The sequence below is a fragment of the Suricata suricatta genome, chromosome 1 (assembly GCF_006229205.1).
Source record: "Suricata suricatta isolate VVHF042 chromosome 1, meerkat_22Aug2017_6uvM2_HiC, whole genome shotgun sequence".
In the NCBI taxonomy this organism is placed as follows: Eukaryota; Metazoa; Chordata; class Mammalia; order Carnivora; family Herpestidae; genus Suricata; species Suricata suricatta.
This window is the reverse complement of record NC_043700.1, coordinates 17,249,798-17,263,879: the sequence shown is the minus strand read 5'-3', so window position 1 is coordinate 17,263,879 and position 14,082 is coordinate 17,249,798. Positions and strand designations below refer to the sequence as shown.

The window sequence follows — 14,082 nt, the reverse complement described above, 5'->3', positions numbered from 1 at the left end:
AGCAATTACCTCTTGCGTGAGGGTGGATAATGTCTGGAAGAGGTAAGTGGAATGCAAGTTACTTCACGATCTATACATTTTTCTACATCTAGTATGTCCAAAAAGGATTTGCATTGAAAATAATAATTTGATTAATGACGGGTTTTGCTCTAACAATACTTGTTACTTCTTGTCAGTACCTGTCCTAGAATTGACCTTTCCAAAGTTCATTTTTTCAGCATATAGTGAGTCCCTGCCTACTTACTACAGGCTACATATTACACTAGGCACAGGGGATACGGAGATAAAAGATTTAGTTTCTGTCTCTTCATGCACTTTACAGTGTAGTTTATTTGTTTTGAGCAAGAGAATATTATTGTCACCATTTCCATATAAGCTTGCTCCAGAATTCATTGATGGAATGCTCTGTGGTCCAATTTTTTGTTTGTTTATTCCTTTTAACTGTTTCCTTGATCAGGAAGTCCCTGTATTTAGATAAAACTGCACATATAAGAATTTCCTACTGGTCTCTAGAGGTTAGTGATGTCAAACTTACTATTTCCAAAGTAAGATATTAAAATTTGATCATATCTAAGCTGTGTGCAAGGTTTACGTTTTTATTGAGACTACCTTTTTTCCTAGCTTTTTTCTTAATGAGTGAGTGATTTACAAAAATGCATGCTCTACATTTTCTTCCTTTAAGACTTAGGTGAGACATTATCAGTTCCCCATATTTCTTTGGAAGGACACAAAAGGGACATCATTATCTACTCCCCTATCTTTAAATGTGAGAAGCATGTGTCCAATTAAATCTAGTGCTTCCTCTTCATTGTTCTGTATGAATAATTAACCTTTCTAAGTGCTGACATCAGGAAGGTTCTGAATCCCCCTTTCTTCCAAGGGAAAAATAAAATGAAGAGCAGAACTGATGCTTCTTTAAAAGTTTTCTTTTTAATCATTTTGAAAGATGGTTAATAATAATGAAATATGAGTGTTAAAATCCAACACGCTGATTTTGAAAAGTATTATTTTATTTATTCCTTGGTGCTAATGATTTTATTATTAATATGGGCTTCTCTAAAGTAATAATGTTCTCTAATGCAGTCATTTAGAACAATATGGTCACCAATCTACTTTCATTAGTCACATGGGAACATTATAAATCAATTTATATGATCTTTGCAATTGAAACTTGCTGGATGCCAGCTGTGTCAATTTCTGTTAATTATCATCCTTTTAAACCTCATTCTTTCTGTAAGTAAGATATGCACTTTAGGACTTTTTTTATAGTTTAAATTGTTCTGCTCATCCTCCTGCAGGTCTCCTACAAGGTTTTTGCCCCTCTAAGTTGATTTATAATGTAACCTTGAAACAAGGAGAAGCATTAGTTGCCTGCTGTTTTAATAAATGGCTTGTCAGCTATTTTACAACTATGGTTATTTCTTTGACTAGAGAAATTTCTAGATAGCAGGTCCTTGAGTTCCTAATTATTTTAAAGATTTGGCTGGACATTCTTGATCATATATATCTATCTTCTGTGCAAATAAATACTTAACTGTTAGATAATGCCTTGATCTGTTTTGAATTTGATTTGATATATTTTGATTTTGTCATACGCTCACTAGTCAATCTGGAGGGTTGAGAATGTAATGAAACTATCTTACATTTAACCTGTTAAAATATCTTCTCTGATTTATTTACTTCTTTTGAATAAAGGGTGAAACTACCTTAAGAAATCAATAAAGACTTAGAATGCAAACTCCATAAAACTCTTAGTTTCCCCCCATCAAATTCGATTAGGTTTACTTTTCACAGTGATTTTTGTTTTTGTTGCATCACACACAATGAGCTTCATCTTCAACTGAGCATATCACATATTCTCTCCTTTCTCCTCTTCCTGCATTTCTGGCTTCCGTTTGCCTTCGTGAAATCACAACATACCTGCTCTCCCAAGCTGGAAACCTGAAGACCATTCTAGACATTTCTTCCTCGTCCCATGTATTACCATGGCCTGGCAATTTTACCTATGTGTTACTTTTTCATCTCTCTCCTCTTCATCCCGGAAGTAGCTCCCTTCTATCAGGCTTTCAACATCTCTTCCAAACAGACCTGTCTTCTCCAGTCTTTTCTTCTCCCCTGCCTCACATGTGTTCACATCCACAGGCCACACGACAGGGTTAGATACAACAGCAGAACTGAACGTATTGTTCTTCTGAGTAAACTCCATGATTGTTTTTTATAAATTTTTTTTGAGAGATAGAGAGCACGAGTGAGTTAGAGGCAGAGAGGGAGAGAGAGAATCTCACGAGGAGCACAGAGAGAGAGAGAGAGAGAGAGAAGCAGGGCTTGTGCTCACCTGATGCAGAACTCGAACTCATGACCCATGAGATCACCAAGCACAACACGGTGATCTCTCTGACACAAGGGCACTGTGCATGCCTCCAGTCACTTGTTCTGCGGTTCTCTTCCAGGTTTTATTTCCTGCCTACGTCATGCTGTTTCATGCCTCCCACACTTACCTCTGACTGCACATCCACAAAGCGCCCTTGGTAATCTGCTTGAGTTGCCATAATAAAATACCACAGACTAGATACCTTAAATAATAGGCATTTATTTTCTCACACTTCTGGAGGCCTGAAGTCCAAGATCAAGGTGTTGGCAGGTTTGTGGTTTTCTGAGGTCTCTCTTGGCTTGCAGGTCGCTGTCTTCTTGCTGTCTCCTCACAGGGCCTTTCCCCGGTGGCCATACATCCCTGGTGTTTCTTTTGTGAGTCCAAATTTCCTTTCCTTATAAAGACACTAGTCAGATTGAATCAGGGCCCATCTTAACCACCTTGTTTTAACTTGAACACCTTGTACACGCTTTCTCTCTTATTCTGAGCTACTGGAGGTTCAGGCTTCAACCTACGGATTTTGACAGACACGTTCAGTTCCATTTTACATGCCATTTGATGCCCACACTGCGCTTTTCATTTTCAAAGCACTTTGCAAATGTGAATGTATCTTTTTTATTTAAACCATACTAAAGCAGACACCTATAATTTCCTCAAAAGCAAGGCATTGCTTTAGTAATAGTGTTCCTAAGTCATTAGTAATAGTAATAAAAGCAATAATAATAATTAAACAGTAATGCATCTTTCTTACCTTTTACAATATTATCTTTTTTTAAATTTTTTAATGTCTTTTATTTTATTTTGAGAGACAGAGCAGAGAGTGAGCAGGGGAGGGGCAGAGAGAGAAGGAGACACAGAATCTGAGCAGGCTCCAGGCTCTGAGCTGTCAGCACAGAGCCCGACGTGGGGCTCGAACCCACAGACTGTGAGAGCATGACCTGAGCCAAAGTAGGATGCTTAACTGACTGAGCCACTCAGGTGCCCCTACAATATTAGCCTAAAATGACTCATTTATCATATGTCAACACTATTAAATTAGAACAGACCCTCAGAACTAAAAAGGGCCTTAGAATCATATTTTAGAACTTTATGAATTTGCATCTTGCTATCTAGTCATTCACATGTTACTAGTTGTAGTACTCAGTGTATTTCATGGGTCTCAGACCCTGCTTGTAAGAGATGCACCCAGTGGCCTCAAGTATTAGCCGGTCTAGAAGTCTTCCTTCCACCACAAAGCACCTACTGATGGACCTGAATTACATCTGTAATTTAGAAGGGTCACCTGGAAGGTCTCCACTGATGCAAATTAGGACAGGGGAAGTTTTGCTGAGCCCCACCCACACCTGTTATCTCAGAAAGAAACTAAAAATCAAGAACTTGGGAAAAATTCATACGAATATTCTTTGTATGTTATCTTCGCTTTATCCAGAAATATCTGGCAATAAAGAGCACTAACACTTGTAAGGAAAACTTTGGGAAAACCTGCACTGAGAAGAATGCCATCAATTCTTCTTGCTGACAGAATCCTAGGATGCTCTTGTGGCTTTGCCTGGGGAACCACTGGGAAGCGGTGCTCCTGGGAGAATGGTCTCTGAATTGCCTTGTTCATTTAATAGCAGAAAAATGTCTCTGGAGGCTGGCTGGTGCAAGAGAGAGGTGAACTGAGCTTTGCAAATATCAGACCTACGCACTTTATTTTTGTTTTTAAGGTTTATTTGAGAGAGAGTGTACGCTTAAGTGGGAGAGAGGCAGAGAGAGAGAGAGAGAGAGAGAGAGAGAGGATCCTGAGAAGGTTCCACATGTCAGTGCCCGCCTTGTGACTTGAACCCATGAATCGTGAAATCACGACATGAGCCGAGATCGAGTCGGGTTGTTTAAGCAACCTAGCCACTCAGGTGCCCCAGATCAAGCCACTTTAAAGCTGCCCTTGGAAAACCTTCAAATGCATAAGTCACAAGGTGTTTAGTTTTAGTAGACAAACAAATGAAACTGCAAGGTGCTGACCATAAATTTTCATCTTTAACACACTTTTCAAAAAATACATATACGCATTAAGGAAACATTAAATATGATAATTTATATCAGTCACCTACAGGGTGCTGTAAGATTTTAAGAACCTTAAGGGGCAGGACCATAGTCTTCACCCAGTATACCCACTAGAGGTATATTAATGATACACAGCATAATAATATCTAACATTGATTTCTTAAGCACTTTAGCTCGGCATTTTTGTCTGTTTCATTTAACTTTCACAACACCTCTGGTAGATATTATAACTGTTTTACAGATGACTAAAAGTTCAGGGAAGTTATGTGATTTGCCCAAAGTCACACAGTTTCTATGTGGAGAAACTGAGTTTCCACTCAGATTGCCTGGTTTTGGTGTCTGTGTTTTTAACCCTGGCTATCCAACTTCCTGGGTGTTCGATTATTACTTGCAATGCAAATGACTGTAAAATGGTTAATAAGACAATAGGAGTTTGTGTAAGTGATTACTAAAATAATAATTTTACTGAGATATAATTCACATATCATAAAATTCATCCTTTCAAAGTACATAGTTAAGTGTTTCTTAGTACATTCACAGAACTCTGCAACCATCAGTACTAACTTTAAAACCTTTTGATCACCCCCAGAAGAAACCATTAGTAGTCACTGTCAGTTCTGTCTGTGTCCTAGGCTCTAGCAACTGCTAATGTACTCTCAGTTTCTATGGGTTTGTCTATTCTGTACATTTCAAGTAAATGGAATCATACAACATAGGGATTTTTGTGTCTGGCTTCTTTTTTCTTTTTTTCTTTTTTTTTTTTTTTTTTTTTTTTTTTACAAACCCTTGTGTCCAGGGCTGACTTTCAATAGATCTCAGCGAGGGAGCTGCTCTGCTACGTAGGAAACCCCGAACCAGAAGCAGGTCGTCTACGAATGGTTTAGCACCAGGTTCCCCACTAGCGTGGGTTGTGTGACGGGCAAGGGGGCGGCCCCCTTTCGCGTCGCGCCACAATTCCCTTCTACGGGCTCTCCAACCGGACCCTGGTCCCGACGCGCGGTGGGGCACCCTGGTCCCGACGCGCGGTGGGGCACGCCGCGCCACGCGGGGGCGCTCGCAGCGGCCCGCCGGCGGGGTCGGCGGGGGACCGGCTATCTGAGGCCAACCGAGGCTGTGTGTCTGGCTTCTTTAACTTACCATGTCTTCACGGCTCATCCATGTTGCAACATATATTAGAGCTCTTTTCCTTTTTATGGCTGATCTAACATTCCATTGTATGGATATACCACATTTAGTTTATACATTTATCAGTTGGAGGGCATTTGGCTTATTTCCATTTTTTGGGGGGGAGGCTATTGTGAATCATGCTGTTATGAGCATTTGTATGTCAATTTTTGTGTGAGCAGATTTTCACATCTCTCTAGGAATGACATTTCTGGGTTATATAATCATGCTTGACATTTTAAAAAAATGTTTACTAATTTTTTGAGAGAGAGAGAGAGAGAACGAACATGACCAAGGGAGGGGCAGAGAGAGGGAGACAGACAGAGAATCGGAAGCAGGCTCCAGGCTCTGAGCTGTCCGCACAGAACCTGACACAGGGCTTGGGCTCATGAACTGTGAGATCATGACTTGAGCTGGTGGGATGCCCACAGAGCCACCCAGGCACCCCCATGCTTGACCTTCTGAGGAATTGCTACAGTGTTTTCCAAAGGAAGTGCACCATTTTGCATTTCCACCCAATAGTGGATGAAGGTTTAGATTTCTCCACTTTCTGGCCAATACTTGTTTATTCTAGCTCACTAGAACTGTTCTAGTATCTTTATGTGTGCTTATTGGCCATTTGTACATCTTCTTTGAAGAAATGTCTATTCAAGTCCTATGCTCATTTTTTAATTAGATTATTTGTCTTGATTGTTGTGTGTCAGTGAGGTTGATGCTTGTGCATCTTTCACTTTTTTATTTTTACTACTGCTTGGAAATCCTTTTAGTTATGTCAAGTCAAGCATTTGTTCAAATATCCATTAATCATTTATTGTGTTCTGTGCCTGTACTGGAAATATAAAGTCCAATAAGACATGTCATATCTCCTGTGGATTATTGCAACAGCTGCCTGTTTTGCTACTCCCCTCTCAATCTTTTACCCTACATCCCAAATGGTTTTTCCAAAAAGCAAATATGATCATGTCACTTACTTGCGTATTTCCTTCAATGCTTGCTTTATTGACTATAAGACAAAATTCTAACTTTTAAGGAAGGTTTTATAAAGCCTTCAAAATTTGTTCTTCACCAGTCTCTACAAGATTATCTTTCTTGTGTGCATCCTATACTCCCAAATAGGATAACTTTAAGGTCTCCTATTTAAATACTCCATCTAGACACACTGAGTTTAATAAGCAAGGAGGGTAAGTGGGTCCTCAGTCAGAAAACTAAACCAGGTCTCGGGTGAAAGCTTGTCACTGGAGCTTCTCTCTTAACACTGGATCCTAGTGAAACAGGTGGATTTCCCTTAAGCCTGTGACCTGGGAGAGTTAAAGCAAGTTGTATTGTGTTATATTCTTCCCTCTAATTAATTTTTTTTAAATGTCCAGCCTCATTTCATTTTCATGATAAGTTATAAAGAAAGAGCTATGCACTCTTGCTTGGGTCCCTGTTAAAGTGGACCATGGCCTTTTATGGACAGTGGTGGTAGTTGCAGTCATTAATGGGGTTCCTCTGAAAGAGGTGACCAGCACATAAGCCATTGGTCAAGAGAAACATTTTCCCATGGGGAGACTCTCTCTCCATCAGCCTCTGGAGAAACTGAGTTTTAGTTTAAATAAAGGCAGCTTTGGTTTCCTTAGATCTCCTACCAAATAGATCAGTCCTTTTTGGTGTAGGTGCAAGGAATTCACTACCTACCTCCCTGTTATGACTTGACTGAAATTTAGATCGGATATATAAATTTGAAAGTATATTTAATAATTCCCTTCGAACTTAGGCATAAACTATATGGTAACAACTATGTATACATGTATGTATGTATGCATGTATACGCAAACTCATGTATGCACACAACACTCATGCACAAATGGAAAGTGGAGACTGTAAAATTCAAATGACAAATCTGAAGTGTTTATATCTGTTGCAGCATAATGAAAAAACAAAATTCTGGTGACTTAAAACAATAATTTTTTCAGATTAATTGACATATAATTGACAAAAGATATTATTATATTTATTATTAAGATACTTGAAGTTTATATACATATAAATTGTTCAAGGACTCCTCCCATCATGTAGCCATCACTTCACATATGATGTTCTTATCATATAGTGTATATATATGTATATGTATATATGGTGATAATTCTTAAGTTCTACTCTCTTAACAATTTTCAATTATATAATACAGTGTTATCAGCTATATTCACCATGTAAATAACCATTTTATTTAGTTCATCATTTTGTGTGTCAGGAAGTTGAGAAGAGATCATGCAGAAGTGTGCCTGCAATTCATTTGGCATCACTTGGGGTGCTGGGCTGGCTGACTCTGCAAGATGGCTCCTTTCCTGGGATGTCCGGCACTTGCTACTCCTTGGCCTTGTTCTCTCCATGCTTTATTCTATACGCCTGTGCATGTGGCTTGGATTTTGCCCAGAATGGTGGTCCTAGTGCCGCTATACCTCTTAAATGGCAATTGGTTTATAAGAGAGCAGGGCAGTAGCTACCAGGCCTTTTAAAAGCTAGACCTGAATGATCATGGGAATGAGAAAGAATGAAATCTGGCCATTTGTAGCAAAGTGGATGGACCTCAAGGGTGTCATGCTAAGCGAAATAAGTCAGGCGGAGAAGGACAGATACCATATGTTTGCACTCATAGGTCTAACAGGAGAAACCTAACAGAGGTCCATGTGGAGGGGAAGGGGGAAAGAAAGTTGGGGAGAGAGAGGGACACAAATCGTGAGAGACTATTGAATACTGAAAACAAACTGAGGGCTGAAGGGGGAGGGGGCCGGGGGGAAGGGGGTGATGGTCATGGAGGGGGGGCAGTTGTGGGGAGAAGCACTGGGTGTTATATGGAAACCAATTTGACAATAAACTATTATAAAAAAATAAATTATTTTTGATACATAGAAAAGCAATTTATTTTTATTTATTGACCTTTTATTATGTAGCTTTAATGAATTTATTTATTAGTTAAACAGGTTTATTTGATTTTTAATGTTTCTTGGTATTCTATATGCATAATCATGTCATCTGTCAATAAAGACAGATTTACATTTTCAAAAAAAATAAATGAAATAAAAGCTAGACTTGGAACTGGCATAGATATTATAGCATCATCTACAGCTTACTCTACATCCACTGACTAGCAGAAACTCAACGGGAAGGGAAATAGACTCCCAGCTCTCAACGGGAGGAATAGAAAAATAAACACAAAGATTTCCACCTCTTCTCCCACACTTGGAAATATTAGTACCATTCTGAGTCTGCAGTAGTTCACAAACGTATTGGTTGCCTCAGATAAAGGTGAAGCATTACACATATTGTGTGTTAACTTTTAACAACTTTTTTATATTTAACGGTCATGATAATCAAAATTCTTTAAAGTTTTATTCCTTCTTTGATTTGTACATGTGTATTTTATGACCAACAGTTTGAGTTGCAGGAAGCGTGAACTATGCTTTTATGACACATACCTGAGATCTTAGGAGCATTAAAAATAGTTTATTAATGCCCAGGGTATCATTCTAGCTTACCTAATACCTTTGATTTACTAAAGTCACAAAAGTTATGGTGGCTTCTTTTATGGAAATAACTTCAGCCACATGGTAAAGCATAGCTTTGTAAAGGTGTTTTCAGATGTCTGGTCCACCGACATCTAAAAAATTCAACCCTGGGGTCACAGAGAGAAGCAGCAAAAGACGTAATAAAAACCACATGTTAACCATTAATGTTCATTTACCAAATCCTACTTAAACTCTTGTACTCTCTCAGCTAATTTCATCCAATTGCCTTTTAATTATAGTCTCTTGCTCTGAGTTGCAAATATAATGGCTTTTTAATATATCTTGCACTGTTCTGTGTCCAATGTAGGATGTAATCATGCAATTTATTCAGAGCCAGTGCATTAGGTAATTAAAACATAAGCACACACGGATTTCTGCACATGCATATTCCACAGAAAAGATTCTGACAAATCTGCTTTTGTATAAAATTCTTTTTTAGGTAGAATAAGATAGAAATTTGTGGCCACCAATAGATATTGTAGCCACAGTGAAATAAATCAAATATGACTATTAGGGAGATCTGTGTACCTACTGGGAATAAAAGAAACTAATTTAAATAGGAATGTAAGAGTCTTACCTCATTTTTAATTAATCATAGTCTTGGTAGATAGAATTCTCAATACAGGTTAGTGCTTCATTATCTAAGATGTTAGGAGATGAACATACCCCATCTCCTGTCTCTTTTAGACAAAGAGAGGAAAAAAAAGATAAGATTTAAGATAATTATCAGTATTACTAAAAATGATTAAATATAACTGTTTTTAAAACTCTTAAGAGTGCTAATTACTTTTGGAGAGTAAGAGGTGATATATGCATGGGTAATAAACATTTATGTTTTTTTCAATGAACAAATACTACTTTGGTGAAGTTGTTCACCTTTATTTCATAGTAACCAGGAAGTTTTATGTAAAGACAAGTAATTACCTGTTTTTGAATTATGTATGATTTTGAGAACCGAATAATTAGTTTTTTAAAAAGCATCTCAAGCAGCATTTTTACACATTTATTCATTCCATAATTTATTAACTGCCAGGTCTGCCCTATGTGTTAGAGATACCAAGAAATTGCCTTAGGATTTTCTTTTTTTTTTTTTTTTGTGGAAAGCCATTTTTCTGGTGTTACCTCCTGACTATTAATGTTTGGCCACACACACACACACACACACACACACACACACACACACAGGATATAGGCCATGAATCCAAATACCATGTTAGTGCCTCGAGACATCTGAAAATCTAGATGATTTATTTCCTTTTTCAATTTTCTCTGGATATGTGTTCACTGTATCTTGTGTTTATTCTTCTTAGAATACTAATATAGAAAAGTATATGTACCTTTCTTTTCCAAAACATTAAGATTTTAGATAACATATCCCCATTAGCGAATTTCCTTTTCTGTTTCTTTTTCATTCACCTGCCTTCTGCTTCTTATATTCTTAGCAGTTCTAGGAGTCTTTTTTGGAAAACACAGTGAACAACTAGGAGGCTAGCCAAAGAGCATCCTATTCCCAAGTCAGAATTTAAGCCTTGAAATCCAGGTACACACACACATTCTCAAATTGGTATTTCTTGTAAATTTAAGCTTTAGGGTTGTTAAATACTGAGCTTTGGATGCCTTACCTCCAGAAAGAGTAATCTACAGTAGACAGCCTCTACAAACGGGAAGTCAACTTGATCCCTCAAGATTTTGCTCCCTAAACCCTGCCATTGACTTTATCTAGTCTTGACTGCTCTCTATTTAATCCTGACTTTTTTGCTTAGCCTTTAGAGATGCTATGTCCTAATTCAACCTGAGGTAGAAATTCATAGAGGACAAATCAAATACATTAATGTCAAACCATAAACAAGACAAATGCTCCATTATCTTAATCAAATCAAATACCAAATTCCCATCCTACATTCTATACTCAGGTATTTGATCTAGAGGAAATTCCAAATTTATGGATTATGTATCCAATGTTCCTTTTGACTTAGACCCACATTCCCTTAGAAATGGTGGTATAAATGCCATACCAGATATATTACAAGTAAAAAGTTAAGTTTCCATAAAATTTCATAGTAACAATTTGCTCCTTCTGAGGCCAAAAACCCTTCATTTTTTCCTTAACTGCTTTGGTATGTGATTTTACATTCTGGCATTTCTCAAATCAAAATTAGCCTTAAAGTTGATCTGCTTAGTTTTTTTTTTCCTGAAAAGCTATTAAATTTATGGTACATATTACCTACCATTACCAACAATGGGGTCTTATTAAATCTTAACATCGAATGTAGTATCGCTGTATTTGAATGTTTATAATTATTACTATAGGGAAGGGAGATGTATTCCAAGTTTGATAGCTGGATAGCAGTAGGAGCTGCCCATCATACTACTCCAGTTGGGGATTCAGTTAATCCCTATACTGAAACTATAGTTTTATTTTCATTAGCCACCTCTGGACAAAACAGTTTCTCACTTTATCCAGAATATTCAACCACTTTCTCTGAATTTTCTTCCATAGTATATAAATTACCCCAGATTCTGTCCCATCTATTAAAAATAACAAACCTCCTCCTGCTCTGAGGCTCTCCTCTGGCTGTGGTCCTATTTCCTTTACTTTAGAGTTCCTTTAAGGATATCTGCACATGTTCTGCTGAATAGAGGTTTTATGCAACCTGTTTCCTTTTAATGGGCATTTAAGATGGAAATTACAGTCAATATCCTTCATTCGACATCCTTGAACAATTATCTTTACACATTAGTGCAAATATTTCTGTAGAATACAATTCCAGAAATGAAATTCTTGGGTCTAAGGAAATGCATATTACAGGTTCAACTATGTACTGCCAAAAATTTGTTCAAAAGCCTAAACCCAGCATCCCAGAACATGACCTTATTTAGATATGGGATCTTCATGGAGGTAATCAATTTAAAATGAGCTTATTCGGATGGGTTCTAATCCGATGTGTGGTGTCTTTGTGAGAGGGAATCTAGACATGGACATGCAGAGGAAAGACGTGGATATAAAGGAAAACAACCATGTAAAGACGAAGATGGCCGTCTGTAGGCCGGGGAGGGAAGCCAGGTCCAGATCCTTCCTTCATGGTACTGAGAAGGAACTAATCCTTTCCACACCTTGATTTTGGATTTCTAGCCTCCAGAACTGTGATTTCTGCTATTTAAGTCACTCATTTGGTAGTACTGTTATAGCAGCCCTAGAAAACTTATAAAGCACACTTGCAAAACGAAAACTCCAAAATAGCTGTGCCAATTTATACCTTAACCAGCCATGTCAAAGGGTAACTTTCTCCTCACCCCTCACCAGGACTTAAATATTAACCTTTACTATGTTTTGTTAATTTCAAAGACAAATCAATGGTATCACTTTTCTTTTTTAAAAATTTTAAAATATTTATTTTTGAGAGACAGAGAGAGACAGAGCAGGAGCAGGGGAGGGGCAGAGAGCGAGGGAGACACAGAAGCTGAAGCAGGATCCAGGCTCGAGCTGTCAGCACAGAGCCTGACAGAGGGCTCAGACTCTCAAGCCGTGAGATCATGACTTGAGCCGAAGTCGGATGCTGAACCAACTGAGTCATCCAGGTGCCCCTGGTATCATCTCTTTTCAATGCACTCTTCTTTGATTTTCCTTTTAAAATATCTAAAATGGACTCAAATGAATTAGCACTATCAAAGAACCATTCAAATCTAAATAAGATTTCAGTATAGTTTCATACAATGGTAAGAAAAAGATTAAAATATGTATTTAAGTTTTAAAAATGGACTCATCTACTTATTGACAATCTACAGCAAAATTTTCATTCTCTAGGATTATTACATGTAGGATGAAGTCTATTCCTAAAAGGCAAAAGCTAAACAATTGGAAACTACACACTTTAAAAACAAAGTTAATTTCATATTTATAGCATGTGAAAATAAGTCCCATATCCAGTAATCCAATTCATAGTGTATTAAGGATTATCTTTTGAAGTAAATTCATTACTGACCTTCCTGTTGGAGATACATTGTTGGAAGTTTAGAGCACTTAACAAATGCTCTAAAATGTTCTAAAATGGTATCCTAAGTTATAGAGCATTGTAGTAACATTAAAAAATATATGTACCATGCAGGGCTGCAATTGCTTGGAAAAGTTCTTTCCTGGAGACAGTAATAAGGTACATTTGTCCCCAAATCACTGTTATGTTAATATGCCCATTCTGTTTGAGGATTATTTCCATCTTCTCTTTTACTGATTATTGTTGGTCTTTGTATGAGTTAAGATGTGAACTTTCATATTATTTGACTGGACAAACCTCTTGTGACAGCTTTCAAAGGGACACACAAAACGTTTCTCCCCAGTATGGATGCGTACATGGGTACGCAAATTGTAGTCCAGGGAAAAGCGTTTTCCGCACCCTTCAAAAGTGCACCGAAATGGCCTCTCTCCAGTATGAACCAAAAAATGTCTTTTTAGTTTTGCTTTCTCATTGAATGCTTTCCCACATTCTGCACATACATGATCTCGGGGAGCATGAACAAGGAGATGCTTTCTCAGGGAAGCTCTATTCCTTAACTTTTTTGTGCACCCACTCTGAGGACAAACAATTCTTTCTGGAGCATCATATTTCTTATTTTTTGTGGGCTTCTTTCTAGCAAATTCTGAGAACTGTTTAGGATCTGATACATCAGGGCTGGGCATCCCTCCAGGAGGAAGCTTCTTGCCTGTCACATGCTTTGAATACTCAAGCTGCGAATTCTCTACAACAATCTCTTGAGAGAATTCTTGTTTTCCCCCCTTTTGCACACATTTCAAGGATTTTTCCAGAAGCGAGCTCGCAGTAAGAACCTGTTGAGAAAGCTCTTGTTCTGATTCTTCTTCCAGGTGGTTAAGGGACTTCAGTGAGTCTTCTTCCAGGATGGGTTCAGAAAATTCACCTCTTATTATGCATTCTATGTAACAGTCAGAGAAGGAATCTT

The 14,082-nt window shown here is 37.8% G+C and overlaps 1 protein-coding gene across 1 annotated transcript in view; it reads right to left on the bottom strand.

The window, feature by feature from the left end:
• Nucleotides 1-13,351: 13,351 nt before the first annotated feature.
• Nucleotides 13,352-14,082, bottom strand: part of ZFP42 (ZFP42 zinc finger protein) — a 1,171-nt gene continuing 440 nt past the window's right edge. Inside the window, exon 2 of the mRNA XM_029950116.1 lies at nt 13,352-14,040. Coding sequence (XP_029805976.1) covers nt 13,352-14,040 — 689 coding nt within the window. The remainder of the gene's footprint in view (nt 14,041-14,082) is intronic.